The sequence below is a fragment of the Xiphophorus hellerii genome, chromosome 5 (assembly GCF_003331165.1).
Source record: "Xiphophorus hellerii strain 12219 chromosome 5, Xiphophorus_hellerii-4.1, whole genome shotgun sequence".
Lineage (NCBI taxonomy): Eukaryota > Metazoa > Chordata > Actinopteri > Cyprinodontiformes > Poeciliidae > Xiphophorus > Xiphophorus hellerii.
The window spans coordinates 14938557-14961368 of NC_045676.1; the positions used below are offsets into that span (position 1 = coordinate 14938557).

The 22812-nt window shown below is 36.2% G+C and overlaps 1 protein-coding gene across 1 annotated transcript in view; it reads left to right on the forward strand.

The window, feature by feature from the left end:
- Positions 1–22812, forward strand: part of ctnna2 (catenin (cadherin-associated protein), alpha 2) — a 321544-nt gene that overhangs the window by 34503 nt on the left and 264229 nt on the right. The window contains exons 4-6 of the mRNA XM_032562146.1: positions 2691–2857; positions 4637–4756; positions 5524–5790. Of these exons, the coding sequence (XP_032418037.1) occupies positions 2691–2857; positions 4637–4756; positions 5524–5790 (554 nt within the window). The remainder of the gene's footprint in view (positions 1–2690; positions 2858–4636; positions 4757–5523; positions 5791–22812) is intronic.

Genomic DNA, 22812 nt, shown 5'->3' on the forward strand with positions numbered 1-22812 from the left:
ATAAGCATGCTCTTCATGTATACACAGCAGTTAGTTTTTGTACATTCAGTCATTTTTTTCTGTACTCGGAGAAATGTTTCTCTGTTGACGACTGACTGAGCCTTAAGAATTGACATTATTTGTGTGAGTGCTTGGCATAGTGGTGCTACAGTCAGCACTGTTTCATTACAACAAGTTCTGAGTTTGAACCCGCTGGTTGTTTCTGTTTGGATTAATGATTTTAAACTAATCATACTTAAGGTACAGAATTGGGGTGTCAAGATCATGCCATATTAAAACAGTAAAATAAGGAAAGTCTTTTGTGAAAAGGTATGTTTTGTTTGTCGTTGACTGCCAGCTGCCAGTGATGCTAAAGTTAGCATTTGTAAAGGGCTGTTACTTGTTTTTAGGGTAACATTGATATTAAAAGGGGTAATACAACAATTAAGAACACGGTTAAGTAAACTTAATCATGTAACAAGTAAAATGAATGTTTAGTTTTACCAAATGAATTGTTTAATCTCATTTTCACAAACCCAGTATTGTATCTCGCGTCATCTCTTGAGTTAGAGGTATATTTTCATTCTCAGTGTTCTGTCCTCACAAAAGGTGAAACTGACTGTATGTGTATCTTACTAGACAGACACTGAACAGTCTATGGATTTACTTCCATTGCTTTAATCCATAGAAATCTTGTAAAACTGAAATAAACAACACTGTAGAGTAGTGCTTTTAAAAGTGTGCTCTTAACAATTGTAGCTTTGTCTGCGATCTCAATAATTCTGTGAAAAACAACAAAAACACACACAAATAGACCACACAATGGTACTGCACAGTTAACATAAGCATAATGTTAACAGTTAATACTAACTTACATGTAAATGCATGAGAAACTATTAGCCCGTCTGCTAGCATGCTAACACCAATTCCCTTGAAAGCCAAAATTCAAGTTATCATGCAAAAGTCTGTGTAAATTTTCTCAACTTAACTAAAACTGTTTTATGATGCACACTAGAACTATAGTCTCATGCTTTTGTCACGAAATAAACAATCATTTTGTATTGTACAGACCTGTGTGAGCCAAACATAATCAGGAAGACCAGAGCTTTGCTGGAACTTTCTATTTTCCCAGAAACTGTCAGGGGTGGCTAAACATTCCAAATAACAAATTTAAAGCACACACATCCATACCAGCACTCTCAGTACTCTGTACTCAGTATTTATAGTTGTTCTTTTGTTTTCTTTTGTTGCACTGATACCAGCCAATGTGAGTGAAGGAACAAGCTCCACAATTAATTACTTTAACTTGGGAAGTATAGATTTATAGTGTTTTATCTTGACCCTTGTTGTATATAACAAAACAAGCAAAAAGCTTTTTGGATTTTAACAGAAAAGAGAATGATTTTAAACATTTTCATTACAACCATTTATTTATTTGTTTGTCAGTCAATAATGTCTTCCTGCTACACAGAAGTCACCAAAATCCACTAAACAAGATGTTGTTCAATTGTCAAGTCTCATTGTGCTGACCTCAGATAACATAATTGACTTGTTCTCTTCCATTTTGCTGAACTGTGTCACTCTGCTGGAGATCAGTTATACCATTGATCTCCTGACTGTATTCAGTTAATCTCAAGTAAATAAAAGATTTTCACATACTGCGTTGCACGCTAGTGGGATTGATTAGGTACAGATATAGACAGATTACAAAGTAATCTTGTCAAATAAGCATTTATGATAAAAACCATTCAGAACAAAATGGCATTCTTTATTGGAAATTGGAGATGACACAAATCACAACAGTATCACCTCTACACTTTGTACAGCAGCTGGTTGGGAATGTCAAGTATTTATTTTAACATGTATGAAGGTGTTTTTTGTTTTCCACTTTTGAACATCTTTTTGTAAAAATCTGTCCTTGGAAACATTATTATGTTAAACATTATTAACATACTGTAGTGCTTTTATTATTTGACTTTGGGTCAAGAGTTGTTTTGCTCATCTGCTCTGCCTAAGTAAATAATTTCAGCACATCGATAACTTGAATTACTGCAGTCACAACAGTACTGAGTGAATTTGGCTTCTGTTCAGCTGTTGTAATGAAACCAACAAGTGGACTTATTAAAATAATAACATGCATTCCATCTTCGTTGTTTCACCTTTAATTACAGCAATTCCCATGGGTCTGAGGATTCTTCTCTGCACATCTGTAACTTTTCTCATCTGCTACTATTTTGTTTGACACTGTGCTGCCTGTCTGATTTGAATTTCTGATGTTAAACAGCATCTTTTTATGGGAGAACTCTAACTTTGTAGGACTTTGCAGATAAACTCACAAGATAAACAAAGATATCTTTTAGGTAATCTAAAATATAAAGTAGAAGTTTCTTTCTTGAGTCAACAACTATTAATTACAATAGGAAAATTAATAAAGCTAACACTATAAATCTTGTATGAAAAGGCTTTCCACTGTTCACTCTATCATTCCTTCTCCACACATTGTATTTTATAGAGATTTATTAGCTCCTAAGTTTTAGCGTAAATAATGTGCTCACACTCATACTCATATGGTTTATTGAGACCCTGTAAATCCAACTAAGTTTAAATTATAGAAATATTAAGTGATTGCAGTGGGCAAACACATGCTGACACAAAAAAAATGGTGATTTCTCCTCTGCTTACCTCACTTTTTACTCAATCCATTTGTGCAGGAGAAACAATGCGCATAGCCTCATCTGAGTTTGCTGATGACCCTTGCTCTTCTGTGAAACGTGGCACCATGGTGAGGGCTGCTCGCGCCTTGCTGTCTGCTGTCACCCGCCTGCTCATCCTTGCTGACATGGCTGATGTCATGAGGCTGCTGGCCCACCTTAAGATTGTAAGTGCAATTAGTCCTGTGTTATGAATACATCTTAAATGGAGCTACAATGACCAGCTTTGTGGTTAAAGGAATAATTATGTTGGTTATGCTGTATTTTAGCATTTTATGTAGAATCTTTTATGCCATGTTAGACTGTCAAAAACATACCTGGGGTGTTGCATTGAATCTTTCTTGCATGTTTGAATAATCCTTGAACCTGCTGGGGAAGCATGAACATCTGCTCCCACAAAGCAATTTCTACAAAGCTTCTCTTTGGAGCTACAGTCTCCAGCTGAGTTTCCTCCTCAAGAGCACCCCTCTGCCCATCTTACCCCCTTGGCTCCACCATACTAGAGGCAGCAGCAATTAGCAGCTAACTGATGGAACTGCTGAGGTTATCATACAAACTTCTTCCAAATCCAGCACTTTTTGAAATGGTTGTAAATGACATAATGAGAAGCATTGTTGTGAAGACGTAATAAAGGCGGAGTGTCAGAAAGAGTTGGAGCTACTTAAAGAGACCATGACCAATATCCAAGGCGTCAAATTGCATTAAATTTCTTTTTAAGGTATGCCTAATATATACAGCATTTTTATATCAAATGAAGGCAACACTGTTACTTGATTGTGCTATAAAGTGGGATTATATGCCTGGAAAATACATAATGGCACCCTTTTAAATTTGCAATTAGAATTGCATCCCAAGTGAATAAAAAACAGAGATCCTTTGCTGAGGTGTGGTTTTAGCATCATATGCAGGTTTTATGAGATAATGAGTTCATTTGCTGAAAGAGGCACAGACACATAAACACATGCACACTTACACACACAATATATACATATATTGGCTTTTATCACCAAGTCACACATATTAGCATATAAATGAGACATGGAGGAGAATCTTGAAAAGAGACATCACCATAAATGCCCTGGTGTAATGAACTACACTCACTGTAATCAGTTAAAAAACTTAGGTTACTTGGTCATTTATTATTCCACTAGCTCAGGGCTTGATGGGAAAAATAAATATACAATATTTAAAATGCCAATATGTTTGTGATATAAAGCGCACATCCCTGCAGACATCTTCAGCCATCCAGTTTATCATTCACACAAATAAGCACTAATTGTTCTTTCTTTTTGCTTCATTCTTTGGGTTCACAGAGTTAATTTAAGTCAAAGAGATAATTGTGCAAAGGCAATACATGAATAGCTTATTTGTAGGGAACAGCAGCAAGTTAGTGGTGTTGACCTGCCATTCAAGTTTGTCAGATCTTTACACAATTGATATGTGCCAGATGAATTTTCCACTCTGTGGAAACCTCACTGCGACTTTAAGAATCTGCTATTCGTCTATGTGGCACCGACACTCTCCTATTCAGGGAACTAGTGAAGTTCAAGCTGACATGGGTCAGGGCTGTTTCAGCTGCAAAATAGTGACCAATACTACTAAGCACGTGGTCATGATAATCTGCCTGATTGGTTTAGGGTACACAGAAAATATGCTGAAGAAACCGAAATTTTACTATTTGGGCTTTTTGGAAAAATGATAGTGGAAAACTGTACATTCCCCTGAACACACTATCCTCATGGCGAAATAAAGTGGTGGCAGCATCATGCTGTAGGATTGCTTTTCTTAAATGGGTACTTGGAAGCTGGTTACATTTTATGGGAATACCAAACTACAGTGCAATCTTGGAAGAAAAATAGCCCAGTAAAGTAAAATATGTATTTAGGTTTTGACTTCTGAGACTTTAAAAAATTTTGAGTGTCAGTGTTTGCTTGTGTATTTGACAGGTTGAAGAAGCCCTGGAGGGAGTAAAGAATGCTACCAATGAGCAGGACCTGGCAAACCGCTTCAAAGAGTTTGGAAAAGAGATGGTGAAACTTAACTATGTGGCGGCTCGGAGACAGCAGGTAACTGTCATGCTGTCTTTTAAAAAAATCAGGAACATAAGCTAAGAATGAAGACAATCCAATAAGTATTCTTTCCTAACTTTTCTATCCTGTCAAGGCTTTTGTTTAATCATTTTCAGAAATTGCTTATGAGGTTGGATAAACGAGCTTGTAAAATATGGTGTTCAGGCTTACTTTTCTGCTTCTGAATAAAGCATTTTAATGGATCTAGTCAAGGATTCTGACAGATTACATTTTGGAAAGTGAAGAAAAATCTGTACACAGTGTCACTATAAGATTCAGATAGAATCTATTCAAAGTGAAAATGAACCTGTTGAGTCTGAAAATAACTTCTTCAAAGTTTTTCAAAAACTAGGTAACTAGTCTGGCTAGAAGATTTTAGACTTTTTTTCTCACAAAGGTCAGCCACCATGCTGCCAACTTTATCCAGAGCAAAGCCCTGAATTGCATCCATTCCAGCTTCACAGCTGCTAATCTGATGACACAGCTTCAGCTTTATGTGTTTGGAATAATACCAGTTCATCAAATGGGTCGGGAATTTGTTTCCTTCTTAGAAAAGATTGGAACCATTGCATTAATGTTTTCTCTCTTGTGAATTCTTGAGATACTCAGCATTGCTGACATTCTTTTCCAACCTATCAAATGAGTTTTTAGCTTTTTTTTTTTTTCTTGCAACATTATCTGTTTGTTTTTGCATAGATTTTTCTACAAAATATGAATACTCTATTCGAGTAGTGCTCACCTGAGAACTTTTGTCTTGTCCTAAGGAGCTGAAGGACCCTCAGTGTCGGGATGAGATGGCAGCTGCTCGTGGCGCTCTTAAGAAAAACGCCACCATGCTGTACACGGCCTCTCAAGCCTTCCTGCGCCACCCAGACGTGGCTGCCACACGTGCCAACCGAGACTACGTGTTTAAGCAGGTCCAGGAGGCCATTGGAGGCATTTCCAGTGCTGCCCAGGCCACTTCACCCACCGACGAGAAGCACGGCCATGCTGGCATCGGAGAACTGGCTGCTGCCCTCAATGAGTTTGATGTAAGTCACTCTGTTTTCTCTGCTTTTGATTGAAAATACTGCAGTTGGTTCAGGTGAATTTGCCCTTTGCTAAGTTGACCATAATCCTTACGTAACTGAAAAATCTTCAGTGGGTTTGAAACTCACTATGGAGGAATCAACATCAGCATCACTTTCTTCATTTTTACATGAGATCCTCTACTAAAAATAAATGATGTAATCTGAAATTGTCAGTGTATTTAATTTCTTACCACATATAACCAATTTTTAAGTGAGTGATTATATTTGCCCTGCTTTAGTATTTTTTAATAAGTCAAATTTTGTCCTCAACGGAGCTTTTTCAAACATAATTCTCTGCTACCCTCTGGTGGTTGCTTAAGGGCAGTGAGAGTGGCTGTACCCCATAATCTGTTAAACAGATTTTGTATTTTTGTTGTTTGTTTAGATTCAATTTGGCTTATTCTGTCTTGAGATATATATATATATATATATATATATATATATATATATATATATATACCTTGAAGTAGAAAAAGCTAGGACATGAACAAAAAAAGATTTAGATGCTGTCAAGTTATAGCTTGCAAACCCCTCCAATCCTTTTTCCCTCAAAAAAATTCATGTGTCATGTTTCTTATTTATAAACAGGCTGTTTGGTAATCTTCTGGTTTAACTGCTAATAAGGAGAATTTTTTTAGAGAGAGATTTATCAGACTTGTGTAACATATTTTCAAACAAGTACTGCACATTTTCAATGATTGTCGTTCTATGAAGCTCTTACCTGAAAAGGAACCCTCTGCCCCAGTCTGAAGATTGTTGAAAAATGGAGAATAAATTGAACAATTTTAGTCTCATTTTACCAGAGAATAGTTTCCCATGTTTGCTGGATCCACTACATGACTTCTACTTCTCTTTTACTTTATTTTTTACGATGACTTTCTTCTTGCTCTTCTTCGATCCCAATAGATCCACTAAAGTATAGAATAGAATATGGTTTTTCTATTTACAAGCTAGTTGACAAGCTGCTCCATCCAAGGCGTTAAATATTATTAAATACAAATATAGCCATAGACAATATAAAATGTATTTATAAAAATAATAAATATGACTATGGTAAATACAACATGAAAATATATTAATCTACAAGTTAGTCCAAAGAAAACTTTGATTTTAGTCACTCAGAGTTACGCATTGTAAACTCTACAGGCAGAGACGATTGCCTGTGTCGCTCTGTGGTGTATTTTGGTATAATGAGTCTCTAATGTGACAAAATATGAACATGTTCAAATTGCTTCTATATTATTGCAAGACATTATGCATTCTTCATTGGCAGCAAATTAAGTTCTAGTCACATGGTGAAGCAGTTTGTAAAGGAAAAAATAGCTGAATATATTTTACTGTCAACTTTGTGGTTTTAAAGTTGACCAGACTATTTGGAGATATTTTATTTTTCCTTTTTTTCAACAATGGTCACTGTCTGTTTTAGATGCTGTTTATGACATTATGTAGTAAAAACTAAAACTCACTGAGGAGAATTTTCTTTTAATGTGCTGAAAAAGGGCTGATATTTCCCTCAGCAGTTTTTGTTATCCATGGAACATGAGGCTTATTGAATTCTTGATAAGTTATACTGTTAACTGTTTTTTATCAGTTTTTTTCATGCTATAGTTTTAGAAAGCAAAGCTAAGGGCCTAATGCTATGGACACAGTACATTGCTTCACAGACTTCACAGATTTTGAAAAGACTATTTCACACTAACATACTGGTTTTAAGTAGCTTTTATGTTTCTTGACTGAAAGACTTAGGATCTTACTCTTACCAGCTTTGCCTGTGGCAGGACCAAAGACTACAGGACTTATCAAACTAACCTAACGCGTCAAACCTGTGGTATTCTTGATTCTCATACGTCAGTTGTTTAAGCTAAACCCCAAATAAACCACTTTATTTTATGAGTTGCTGAAAATGAGAACATTTTTACCCTTGAAAATCTTATTAGTTATTTGATGCTCATAATGTTGAAGATACATAACATAAAAATGTTTATAAGAAGAGAGAGAAAAACAACAGCTCACAATTGATATCCCACTCCTTTTTATGTTGGCTGTTGGCAACATGCACTTGTACTGTAATCAGTAATAAGTTCATTCTGTCCAACTGATTTCTTTGAGCTAAATCTGGATGCAAACATGTTTGTTTGACTGCAACATAAGTTAGGTCAACAGATTACTGGGTCAACTCTCCCTTCTGACTGCCCCCAACTAGTGCAGACTGGCATAGTTTTTTCCCACAGGAAATTGGGGGGTAAAATCAGGCAAATAATTGTGTAGTGTGACTCCAACTTAAAACACTAAAAAATTATTTTGTTCCTCTTGCCTATTTAGTTTCTAAACAATTCCTTCCAAGTTTGGTGTAGTTTATATTATAAACTGTTAGTTGCACAAAGGTTTGACCTTTAGAGACATTAAAGATTTCATGATTAGGCATCACTGTAACATCAAATAAGTGGCATGTTTTATCATATAGGATTTTGGGGTTTTTTCTCTTCATTTTGGATTAGCTACATAAATGTGTTAATACCACCAACTTAATAGAAATTATGCCAATTCATTCTTTTGACATTTGTACCTTAATTTCATATCTACAAGTTGCCCTTTTAGCTCCTCCTACTTCAATTTTCTACCTGCAAACTATTTCATAATCCCATATATAAATCATTGTATAAGTTTATTTTTCATTTTTATTTTAGTATAAAATTACAAAAATATGACTAGAAATGGTCATAAAAATAATTAAATCTCACTTCAAATTAAATCTAATTGTGCAATTTTTTTGAAAACTTTACATTTCATTCCCTTCCCATTTATTTTGGTTCCGACCCCTAGTTTGGCTCAGTGATTCTTACACAGTATGACAGATTATGACCACTGGTTAAGCTCAGTTTACTCAAACAACTTTACAATTGAGTACAAATACTTTATAGAAATGTTTTGCATGATTGATACATAATGTCCCATCGGGGATGGCACCATTGCATACCTGAAAGGTTTAGCATAGAAGAAAAAAGCAAAGGTGACGAATAATTTCCAAGAAAAGTTTTAATTTGTGACTAATCATTAGGTCAAAACATTTAATCTAATTCTCATCTAAAAAGGTTTCTACTAAAACACACTTTGGAGTTTCAGTTTGTTTGTTTTGTGCTGTTGGAATCTAAAGTTATGATAAATCTTTAAGCTTTGGTTTCACTGGGATAGATAAAAGCAGCCATTGTTTTCTTTTGTCAGATTAGATTGTGGTCTTGCCACTTTATTATTTCTGCTGCTCTACAGTTTCACATCTTCCTCGCTTACTATCTTATTTTTAGTAGGATTTACTTCACGTTGATGCATATTTTCCATTCTTTTTCAGTTACTTAGGCTAAATACAAAAAGTGCCAATAGGATTTGTAGAAATTATAAAAGTAATATTGCCTGTGCAGTCTTTTAGCATTTTGTGTGTGTTGTTTCTGAAAATAGTCAAATGTATAATCAAAGAACTTATTTACTTAATAAAAGCAGTCTTCTGTTTCTTTCACTACTTCTACAAAACGTTTATGCAGTCACATTCTCACAGATGAAAATCCTACAGGTGTGACTTCAAATGTTTAGCATACAATGTACATATAAGGTACAAAAACTTAAATGTAAAGATTGACATTTTCTTTAAAACCAGTGTTGCTTGTTTAAATAAAGTGAGTGACATCTTGTGGTACTGGATTGGAAATACAAAACCCAAGATTAGGACTTCGAGCTGATGCTGCTGCTGAGCAGGGGAAATGTTATGTAAGGAGGGCAAAAACCTTGAAATAAACAAATTAAATGCATGTCCAAAGTCATTTAAAGGCCAGAGAAATTAGAAACCGTGTTGCGAACTGCCACATTTACTTTAACACTATCCTGATATTTTTATACAAGACTTTAGTCTGACATTTTCACATCAACTCTGTTCAACAAAAACTTTTATGTTTAAAAAAGCAAAAACTCTGAATTTAATTCTATTCTATTTGTTTGGTGGACACGCAGTAGTTAAATGAAAGAAATTGCCCTTTACTGAGCCTTCTGCGCTTGCCTGAAGCTGATGCATATTTAATTCTCAGCACCACAGAAACAGACAATTGTCAGATCTCAGAATACTAATGCGCTGATTTAGTGAGCTATGAGGCATGGCCTGTGTGGCCTCATTTAGTCTGTGTGCATGAGTTTGCATTTGCTCAAATTTTATTTCATCATTTTCACCTTTGTTTAGTAACTAAATGCATGCGCATATACTAGCAAGTTTCCTCTATCTGCAGTCGGTAATTTACCCGCTATGAATCCTGCTCTATTACATACAGCACTACTTATTTTAAGGTGATGAGCTCTGTTGTCTACGAGTTATTGTCAGACTGTCAAAACTCGTTGTTCTGATATATGGATCTGAGTGTCTGTGAAACACATAAAAATATTTCAATGTTTGAGCTATTTTGAAGTTTTTAAGCAAGTTTTGAAAAAGTTGTAGCCAAGAGTCTGCTAAATTTATTAATGTGTTAAGTGATTGTAACACACTCTTTTAGAGTAGTTTATTTCTGTACTCTGCAGGAATAAAGTTTAATAAAGCTTGCCACAGATTGTTCACTAAATTGAGATCTGCATTTCAACTAGGCTTTGCTAATCAACTAGTCTCAATTATTTTGCAGCCTCAAACATGATTTCATGGATTTCCCAGTATTTAGCTTCACCTATCTTTTAATTAACTCTGACCAATTTCCCAGTACTTCCAAAAGATTTAATTCTCACAGCATGATGCTGCCACCACCATGTTAGATTGCAGGGATAGTATCTTCAAGATTATATGCAGTGCTATGTGAAGCCAAAATGTTAAATTTTGGTCTTGTTTGACCAGAGCATCTTCACATTTGACAAATTCTCCCACTCATTTGCAAAGTTGTGATTTGTGTTTGCAGGCTGTGTCAAACACATAGACAATTAGATTTTAGTATTTATGCTGTTTTTTAGTCTTGTGGGGGTTTTGAACAAGCTGTAGCTTTGAAAGTTTTATTCATATATGTGCATGTGTGAAGGGACCCGGACAAGCTGTGCTCTGCTTAACTGCTCACAATTTTGCTAAGACTATAAGTATGGCTTATTTATTCAGTACCCTGTTATTACTGTTTATTACAGCCTTCTAAATCCAGATATTATGGAACATTTCAATCAACGAGGAACTCAAACGTTTAATTAAAGGACACACAGACTGCTATCAAGCCCATATTAAGGAGTTATTTTTCTCACATTGTCATTAAGTAGTGCTATCTTATTAAATTAGTTAGGGAAACCAGGAGAGCATACAAACAATATCTCTTGTTTTTATGCAGAAATTCTTTGAACTCAGATTGTTCCCTTTTACATTTTAGGGCTTCCTAGTGTGTGATTGGATAGGAAATCATGTTAAACCAATTATCTCTGCAGGGCCTTTCACAATGCAGTTTCTGACATTAAAGGTTAGATCAAAAATTAAAATGCTATGATCACAGTCAGGTCCACAAAGCAGTTTATGAGTACAACAGGAAAAAACGACGTGACCTCTTCTACCTTTTCTTCTACAACACCGACAATTAGTTTTGAGTAAGTCCACATAGAAGTCTGAGGGAGTGGATCTATTAAGTACAAAAATGGAGGTCAGCTTCAGCTCAGGTTTAGCATCGTTTGACATATAACAGAGAGGCTGACATTAACCTCAGTCCACCTTTTACCTTTAAGAGCTTCTTATCTGATATATCACACAGAAATGCTTTGAACAGAATGCTTTGAAACCTTGCAAATATTTTTGCTTACATTTAAAAGCTACGTTTTTATATAAATTATTAGCGCATATTTATGGTTTATTTTTATAGCTAATCTTATGACTTTTATGTTAAATGTCAAATGTCTTATATTTAAAGTTATCATTTATAGATTCGCCTTATATCTGATCTGATTAAAAACAAGTATGATGACATTTTTTTAGACAACTATACTTTCTCCCATTATTCAATTTTTTTTCTCTTTTTTAATGATTTTTGGTAATTTTAGAACTGAATTGTTTTATATATTAATTTTGTGAGTAAAAAAATATTTCCTTACATAAACACATTTTAGAAAGTGTTTTCATAATCTGCACAACATGCATTTAGACTTCAAAATAGAGCAGAAAGAGAAAATATAATATATTCTCAGAGAAATGTATAAAATAACATAATTTCTTGTTAAACTATTTTGCCCTCATGTGTAAAAGCTTAATTATGTTCAGTGTATTGAAAAAAAAACAGGAACTTTGTTTCTGATTCACCCTGTTATTCCTTCTGCTTTCTGTGGAATTGTGTTTTATTTTAGCAACAATCATTTCTTAAAAAAAAAAAAAGCAAATCAAAAATATTGTCCATAGCTCTAAATGAAAAGGAAATGAGAATCACCACTGAAGTACAAATTCAATCTCATACAAAAATCTATCAAGATAAGAAAAGAATAGAAAAACAAGCTTACACAGAAACAAGTTGTCGTTGACCTTCTAGATATTCGATATTTTCCTTTGATAAGAGATATTGTTTTTCACTAGGAGCAAGCAAGAATATTATGAAAACAGACCCAGACACACCTATAAAAAAAACCCCGACTTTTGAATAGGTGTCAACAGCTGTGACCACAATGCATTAAAGTTAGCAAATCTGTCACTTTGAACCATTGTTTGTTAAAATATAAATCAGCTTTTAGCAGTTCATTATTTTACTAAAACAGGTGTGATAATCCTATAACAGATTTGATATTAATAATATTGTCAGGTTTTGGTAAATAGCATTTAAGGATAATCACCTTTAACTCTCCCATTCAAGAAGAACCCAGTCATGTTTAAACAGAATATAAGCTTAGTGTTAGAACAGATGGAGTAAAGCCCTCAGGGAACGGTGATAAAGCCAAACTGAAGCACTCACTTACATTTTTAAGCCATTGCATAGACATGCATTATTGCAGGTCTATTGGATTAGAAGACTGTGAAATAAGTCACAAATTCCCCGTAAAAACATGACAGTTACATTAAGTTACAGGGCAAACAGAAACATGTATTTCTTTTGCTTTATTTGTAAGCTTTGGCAAGCAGACACAGCTACTGCTCTTACCTGATAACTGCAATGAAAAATGAAATATGCAAAAATCTTTTCTAATCTTCATGCCACTTATATATTCATATCACTTTAAGTGCCTTTATCTTTATGCAGTCAAATGAGAAAGTGTTTGGTGGAGCCTTTTTACATTGGCACTTGTAGTCTAGTCTGCTGCTTCACACTTTTTGATGTGTCACACAAAGTCGTCAACACTGAACAGCAGGAACGAGCAAAGTAAGTACCTCTCACAGGCCTTTTTAGTATTAAAAAAACTGACATTGTGACTTGTAACAGAGGTAGAAAAAGCCTGTCAGCATAAGTATGAATTATAGGAGAGCTTCGTTTTATTCCTCTGCTGCTGCTGCCTTCGATTACAAGAGCCAAGAGTCGTAGGGAATAGATGGGGTTGTCTTTTAACATAATTGTGATTGCATCAAGATGATTGCCTCGTCCTCAACTTTCATTCTTCTTCCTCAACCAGCAAATTAAATTTGTCTCTGTGCAAGGATAAACTATTACATCTTTGAATTTGGAAGTTTTTTCTTATTATTATGTCAAGTTTGGCTGAGTGCAGTGTCCTTTGTGTGTCACATCTGCTTTGTGTGCATCAGTGCAAACAGGTGGTCAAAGGTGCAGCTGTTCAAACACATTAGCCTCAGTTTCAAAGCACACAGGGTGTTCTTGCATTGGCCAGCAGATGGCAGTGTTTACCTGTAGCTGTTCCTGGTCTTCTTTTTTTTCTTCTCCCTGTCACTCTCTCATTCCCCACCCTCTTTCTATCTTTTCCATTTTTATCCCCTTTTCCTGCAAGTCCTTAGAAACAGAGATTTCCAGTCGTGCTCATCATCAGTCTGCGTCACCCTGTGTGGTTTTGTACCATTAATGGGATTGAAGGCATTTTATGGTTCTGAGATATTCTGATTTATGTAGATACCTGAACTGATCTTTGTCAAAGGGGGATTCAGGATTAGATTACAGGGCAAAGCTTTTCCAAAATGACCACCAGGACCAGATAAGTTGGACAGCATCACCTCCTTTTCTTCCAGGATATCCCCTTTCATATGCCAGTCATGTTGTCATCAAACCGTCCTCTTGCACCTGATGTAAGAACTTATAGTTCCTGCATTTTTACCATCTATACACACACACACACACACACACACGTTCACACCCCAACATGTTTTTCATTTGCACACCTCTCATGGAGCATAGCTTGGAGCCTGCGGCAGAGATCCAAATTGCACTGGATCATTTTCCCATGGTTTACATTTCCATTTGCCCATCCTCCAGTGCACATCTTTTGCTATTTCAGATGTTGTTTCCTTTTCCATTTCTCTTTCTTTCCTTTTTTCCTTTTTTTGTTCTCATTGTCTGATGTGTTTTGAGCCACAGAGGTGTTTGAAATGCTTGTATGCCTCCATGCATACTCTTAACCCATTTGGTAGCAGCCTTGCATTTTTATGTAAAATCCCCCCTCCCATATATTGCAGTGCCTGTTGTCTCGCTGTTGAAGCATATGGTCCTCACTCTGCATAAATTATGGGCTAACTGTAACTGGATTTACTTGCAAGCTGAAAGAAAGTGTTCACGACAGGCCGTCGTTTGAACCTCACTGTAGCGAGCTATGGCTGCGTAAGCTGCTCCCCAATGATCCATGTGGCCATCTGTGTCGAGAGTGGTGATTGGACATGTTTATGGTTATTGGATAATCCACTGAGACATTTCCTAAAGATCATGCAGAGACTCCAGTAAACATTAAAGATGTCAGAGCAGTGAGAAGAAAACTGATCATCTTCTCCATCTCATTATTGCTTTGTGCAATAATGAGATGGAGTGCCTGGCAAAAGTATTCATACCTCTTGAAATTTTTCACATTTTGTCCTGTTACAACCACAGACTATTATGTGATTTACCAACACAAAGTAGTTTTCTTTTGTGAATAAGAAGGAAGATGATGCATGTTTTTTTTTTTTTGTTTTACAAATTAAAGTCTGAAAAAAATATGTGGTATCAATTTGTATTCAGATGTTAATGTTTTTTAGAACCACCTTTTGCATCAAGTCTATTGGGTTATGTTTCTATCAGTTTTGCACATTAAGAGAATGACATTTTATAAAATCTGCTTTGTAAAGAAGCTCAAGCTTTGGAAGAAAGCTTGAGCTACAGTGATATTTCTGCAAGCATAAATTTTGAAATCTGGTCACAAATTCTTTGTTGGACTTAGGTTGGAAATTACACTTCTTTTGGACTATTTCTCTACCTGCTTTACCCATTTAGAGAGTTAATTTTTTGTCCATTCTCCATTGCTAAATTGCCCATCTTTCAAATCTCTCCACAGACTATCAATTCAATTTAGGGCTGGACTTTGACTAGGCAAATCTTACAAATGAAAATGCTTTAATATAAACCATTAATTACACTGCAGCTCTTGCCTTGACCATTACCCATGTGTCTGCTGAAGATTAGCATCCTCACTGCATGATGCTTAATACAGTTTTGTGAAGTGTCAGCTCTAGGCCATTCATAGCATTTTGCGCATGTAGTCCAAAATATTTTTGCTGCGGTCTCATCTCACCCGAGCACCTTTATGTATATGTAAAGATGATTGAATAACAATTTAGACTAAAGATTTCATTAAAAAAAAAAACGGTATTTTATTTTCAGTTTGCTGTTATTTGCATATTTGTGTTTTAATATCATGTACAATTGTATTAAAAAAAACTTAGTTTGTGCCTATAATTTGACAAAATGTAAACCACATTTATAATTTACAAATACTTTTGTAAGATGATGTATATGGTAATAAATTATGTCCTTTTTCTTCTTATATATTCTTTTCCTAAGAGATTAATAACTTGTGCTGCTGTAAGAGCAATATGCAGACAAGATAAAGTTTTTATTGTTGTTGAATCTTGACAGATGCATTGCTAATATAAAGGGACAACACTATGATGACCCTTTCATGGGCTGTGGTTGTATATTGTGTATGAGAAACTGCAGGACTAGCTGCAGAGACTATGGCAAGAGAGCAACCTGCCTGTAATGTATGGAGATGTATTCATAACTGAGGGATAGCTTTGTTGGTAATTGTGATATCAATCTGTGCCGTCTCATCTTTTCTGTCTTATTTCAGGCTCCTGTTTTTCTCCTGCTTTTCCTTTTCCCAAACGCACATAACACTCACTCACTCACGCACGCACACACACCCCCCCCCACTTTTTCTCTTCTCTTTCCGCTTCTATATTTGTGACTTTGTGGGTTTTCAAGATAGCATTCTGATCCCCACAACAATGACACTTTGATGGTGAAGGTTAGAGGTTTGCATGTGCAGATGCACAATGATGTAGAGACACAAACACAGGACTAAAATACAAATGAAAGCATTGAGCACAGTGCCAAATGCCACAGCTATTGACAGGAACCCTGTTGTACTCAATAAAACTCCACCCCTACTGTCATTTTCACCTTGACTGAACCACGTGTTAGCCCAGAGGTACACCTCTTAATTACAACATCCTCTGCCTGCTGATTCGAACACTGTCTTGTTTTCCATGGACAGATGCACCTGTCAAGAAAAATATGAATAGGGGAACTAAGCTGGAGTAATGGGACATGACCAGGGAAAATGGGGAAGTATCGGTTTGTTTGTTGCCATTCAGTAATTAGCCACACAGTCTTGTCTTGGTGGCAGTGAGGCATCAGGGAAAGTGGAAGGAGAGTTGGAGAAGTTCTTGGTAAACAGAATCCATACTCATCTGAGTTGAAGCTTTTTCTCTGATGTCCACTGTGCTTTCTCCACCTAGTATTTCCTCAAAACGTTGAGTCAGTGGCCTGGAATATTTGCACTCTACTTATTTTCACTCATAGATTTAGTGTAGCTTAGATTGCTGACATGCAAACAAGGCACAATGATTGCATGTATTTATATGTCTGCACAATGAATATAAAGTAAAAATAACACTAATGATGCATTGTAATAAGACTAAAGTCTAAGGCTTCATGTCTTTGTCTTTGACTGTCATTAATTTATCTATCGTGGTTTTTGGCTCTTATCAGTTAATTTCTCACTATTTGTCCTGGCTCACATTCAATGTAAGTAAGCTGGAAATGGGCCCAAGTGAACAGAAGTGGATATGTCCCACCTTTCTCTTCATGTATGCACAACCACTCAAATTAAACAGAAACAGCTACCAAAGTAAAATACTTTTCTGAATCTTCAAGCCCTTTCCCGCTGCTCTTGGGACTGGATTTTTTAGTGGGTGCAGCAAATTACTTTTTTTCTACTATCTTGCCTTGCAGTCAAGGTCTTTCAGTAAGAGCCTTAAATGCTTGCTTGCCCACTCAGCTCTGCTTGGTCTCATGAATGCGGGGGCTTGCTGGCTCTTGTACAGCACATGCACTGGGTATAAACACATGGACACAGAAAGTTTGAGTTGGAACATGTCAGTCACCTAATAAGGCAAAGTTTACGACTAACTATCCACCTCCTTAGGATAAAAATGGTCATGTCATATAGATTAATGCAGAGAAGCTAGTTTAACAGGCAGCATCACTCCTCACAAATGTCCTTGATAGTTAATCAAATCAACAGTAACCTGAGAAATATTTTTACCCCATTTTGAAATGCAATTTTCCTTTTTATATACAGTGGGGTAAAAAAGTATTTAGTCAGCCACCAATTGTGCAAGTTCTCCCACTTAAAAAGATGAGAGAGGCCTGTAATTTTCATCATAGATATACCTCAACTATGAGAAACAAAAGGAGAAAAAAAAAATCCAGAAAATCACATTGTCTGATTTTTAAAGAATTTATTTGCAAAATATCGTGGAAAATAAGTATTTGGTCAATAACAAAAGTTCATCTCAATACTTTGTTATATACCCTTTGTTGGCAATGACAGAGATCAAACGTTTTCTGTAAAGTCTTCACAAGGTTTTCACACACTGTTGCTGGTATTTTGGCCCATTCCTCCATGCAGATCTCCTCTAGAGCAGTGATGTTCTGGGGCTGTCGCTGGGCAACACAGACTTTCAACTCCCTCCAAAGATTTTCTATGGGGTTGAGATCTGGAGACTGGCTAAGCCACTCCAGGACCTTGAAATGCTTCTTACGAAGCCCCTCCTTCGTTACCCGGGCGGTGTGTTTGGGATCATTGTCATGCTGAAAGACCCAGCCACGTTTCATCCTCAAAGCCCTTGCTGATGGAAGGAGGTTTTCACTCAAAATTTGACGATACATGGCCCCATTCATTCTTTCCTTTACACGGATCAGTCGTCCTGGTCCCTTAGCAGAAAAACAGCCCCAAAGCATGATGTTTCCACCCCCATGCTTCACAGTAGGTATGGTGTTCTTTGGATGCAACTCATCATTCTCTCTCCTCCAAACACGACGAGTAGAGTTTGTACCAAAAAGTTCTATTTTGGTTTCATCTGACCATATGATATTCTCCCAGTCATCTTCTGGATCATCCAAATGCTCTCTAGCAAACTTGAGACGGGCCTTGACATGTACTGGCTTAAGCAGGGGGACACGTCTGGCACTGCAGGATTTGAGTCCCTGGCGGCGTAGTGTGTTACTGATGGTAGCCTTTGTTACTTTGGTCCCAGCTCTCTGCAGGTCATTCACTAGGTTCCCCCTTGTGGTTTTGGGATTTTTGCTCACCGTTCTTGTGATCATTTTGACCCCACGGGGTGAGATCTTGCGTGGAGCCCCAGATCGAGGGAGATTATCAGTGGTCTTGTATGTGTTCCATTTTCTAATAATTGATCCCACAGTTGATTTCTTCACACCAAGCTGTTTACCTATTGCAAATTCAGTCTTCCCAGCCTGGTGCAGGTCTATAATTTTGTTTCGGGTGTCCTTTGACAGCTCTCTAGTTTTGGCCATGGTAGAGTTTAGAGTGTGACTGTTTGAGGTTGTGGACAGGTGTCTTTTATACTGATAATGGGTTCAGACAGGTGCCATTAATACAGGTAACGAGTGGAGGACAGAGGAGCCTCTTACAGAAGAAGTTACAGGTCTGTGAGAGCCAGAAATCTCCCTTGTTTGTAGCTGACCAAATACTTATTTTCCACGATATTTTGCAAATAAATTCTTTAAAAATCAGACAATGTGATTTTCTGGATTTTTTTTTCTCCTTTTGTCTCTCATAGTTGAGGTATATCTATGATGAAAATTACAGGCCTCTCTCATCTTTTTTTTTTTTTTTTCTTTTTTTTCTCCGAAGAGTTTTTGCGGCGCTAGTGGCTCGTATTTTTTCACAGTAGGCAGACAGGAAGGAGGGTGAGGAGAGGGGGGAAGACATGCGGCAAAGGTCGTCGGGACCGGGAGTCGAACCCGCGACGTCCGCGTTAGCACGCCCCCTCCAAACGTGGGGCGTGCTAACCCCCTGCGCCACCACAGCACGCCCCCTCTCTCATCTTTTCAAGTGGGAGAACTTGCACAATTGGTGGCTGACTAAATACTTTTTTGCCCCACTGTAGATACTTGTTGAAATCAGAATGGGCTAGAATAAAACGTTCTCAGCATGATAACATGGGTAAAATGACTTTTTTTTTGTATTTACACAAATGTAAAGCAAATGTATGGAGGGATTTAGCTGTTTTACTGAAATTCTGCAATTTAAATTTGAACTGCTATGAATTATATTTCATTTTACATTTACAATAATATTATGTATGACATTAATTTATTGCTTGAAAAATGTAGAATAAATTATGTTCTTATTCTTCACCCTATTAAGTAAGGCAAGTACAACCAGCTCATTTTAGCTGCTTAATTACGGTAGTTGGGCTAGTCTGTTAGTTTCTGTTGTAAACGAAAGAAAATTATTTACACAGAGACAAATTCTTTCAGCCATTGTGCAGCAACAAGTTGGGGAGGGGAACAGACCTTTAAGTGTTTGGTAGCACAGAAATGCAAAATAGTTTCTGGTCTTATGATATTATACTATAGAAATATCTTTGTACAGACATTCAAAAGACCTAAAGTAAATGTTTAAGAATTATCTTTCAGACATCTATCAATGTGTTATTTTATTGTACATACTGGATGGAGGAATATCTAACATAAAATATAGGTTTAAGCTACAGTCAAGTATCTGGTTAAAGTTAGCAATCTCTTATATTTATTAAGCTAAAATAGAGCATACAAAAGTTTTAAAATGTTTAGGAATGGTTTCAAAGAATGGAGGGAAAGCTATTCTCCTGGATAGATGAATAAACCATCCAGATGGACGATTCAGGCCAGCTTTTCAAAATAAGCCAGTAGGAATGGCTCCTCTTCTGTGGATCTACAGGGGGCAGCTGAAGCACCCAAAGAAAGGACTTGGAATAATCTGTCATTGGTTGTGTATGCTATTCCCCATGAGGGCTTTGTTCCCTTGACACACTACGTTTAGATTTTTTTTTTCTTTCACTTTTTTACTCCAGCTTTTGGCAGTCATAATACCAAATGGAAGGCCTAGAATTTCCATAAGACCAGTCGCTGCACATGCTTGTTAGAAGCACTCAGAAAATATCAAAATTTCCCCTGTGGGTTCCTGTGTGGAAGCGATGCCTCTCATCTCTGATATAGTGGCTTGAATGAATCTAGCTTTGTTGAAAGGCCAATTTAGTTGTCATTTAGACATAATGAAGAGTCTTGCTGCAGTAAAGTTAATCAATCATCCAAAACCCATCTCTCATACAGACAAACTGAAATCTGAAGAAGTTGGATTTTTATGTGCTCAGAAAGTATAATAGAAGTTTTAAAATGAAAGTTGTCTTTAGTTTGGCATGTAAAGAAAAATCTAGTTCTACAAAGGAGCAGGAGCTCACTTACTGCAATGTCAAGTTTAAGTTCTCATGAAATTTATGCTTTTTAATAGTTTTATGTGTAATTTTCTTTTCAGCTTGAACGTAGGGAGGATCACTTCTTGATTGATAATACTACACCGAGCTGAAAGAAACATTTCCTCTCATCAGGATTGCATTTACTTTCAAGAGTTATTTTGCAGCAAAGAAATTGACTTTCTTTTTCATACTTTTGCTTCTCTGACAGTATGTCTCTATCTTGTTAGTTCCACATCTTTTGCCTTTATCCCTTTTACAGTCTTTTAAATCTCATTATGCTATCTACCAAAAGATCTGCTGTCTGCACATGCTGCTGTATGCAGCTGTTCCCTCCCTTCCAGGAATGCCATGGAGGTTTTCAAAAGAAAATCCTTTTCAGCTGAAGGTTTTGAACCTCTTCTGAACATCACCTAGCAAATGTCACTGTAGTGATTTGTGAAACCTTTAAAAATGTTTTCCCCTTGCTTACCAGCCTTGCTTGCTACCTGTTCACATCTTCATAGGCCCATCAGACATGTACATACCTTCTCTCATATTTTTTTAACCAATCATGTGAAACTCGAATTCAAAATCGAACATTTAGCACTTTATTAATTTCCAGCTGAATATAAAATTGCCATCTGTCTGCTGCGCATAGTTTTAGTAAGACTTAGATTGTCACTTTGTGCAATGAGAGATGAAGGGCACACATTTATTACCCTCCATTTTGTTTTGCGGAATCAGCTATTTACTGTATTCAACATCACTTTAGTAGGTTTCACATAAACAGGTTTTTATAAACAAATAAAACAAATGTTTCATTTTGTTTTAACTGCAGGCAGGTGTATATCTTAAAGCAAAAAAGCCAACTCCAGCTCCTTGGGGAATGGACATAGGCAGTCTCCCAGTTTTGTGGTATAATGAGCTGTGAAATAGTCAAAGTTTTAGAGCCACTAATATTTGACATCATATTGCAGCTTAAGGAATTTTAAGAAATGACAGAAAAAAGTTCCCACCTACTGCTGTGATCTGACAGCATTTGTCAGCCTGTCGGATGACTGGCTGAAAAATGGCTGGTTACACTGTGAAAAGTAGAACAAGGAATAATATTCTTTGCAGCAAAGAATGTGTGACACTATGTGACACTATCTTCAAGACTACTCCTAAAGTCAACTAATTTGTATTTATATTTTTTTTGTTAATTTCAGAAAATAACAATAAATACATGGTTTAAAGAACAATTAGTCTAAATGTAATGATCAATATAGCATACTGTCTAGGAGCAGTGGGACTAACATTTGCTTTCTAGTTTTAGATAAAGACAGATTATGTTATACATTCTTTATGTAAAGAAAAGCATGTCACCATGGTATTTTTACTTAAGGTTATACCATGACAATCTCATAATCACCACCTGCCTACTGGAGTAATGTGACACTATCTATGAAATTGTCAACATGAGATCAAGTTACAAAAACAAGATGATACATTGCATGAATGAGTGCATACAGGATATATTTTATAAAAGACAAGTTACTGTTGTCTAAGTAAGCTTCTTCTGCTTAAGTCAGCATGTGAAAATATACAGTACATGCCAAATGCATTTAACATGCTTCAGTTAGAACAAGGACCTAAGAGAAGACTGAGTCAAATTATAAACGTTGTAAATCAGACTGAACATTCAGGTCACAATCATTAAAATACAAACCTCTGAGATCCTGTCAGAATCAGGTAGTGCTTGAAAAATTTTCATTTTTTGTGACTGCAATATTGCCTTAATAAATTTGACTTGTGTTAGCATTTAACAAGAGAATATAATGTTAAGGAAACACAATGTATTGGCAATAGCATAGGTATGGGCCAATGTAAGTCATTTTTTAACACATCTGTAATGTTTTTTATTCGTAAAACTGAGCCGATGCGAAAAAGTGGATGTTAATTTTCATTTTGTTTCCTTTTTGTTTCAGGCAGGAGAGTGGGTTGGCCATGTGGTATTTTTTTGGTCATGTGGCAGTAGTAGTGACGTTAGTGGTATGGCCTGTACATAAATAACGGTAAATATGAGTTATTGGCAATAA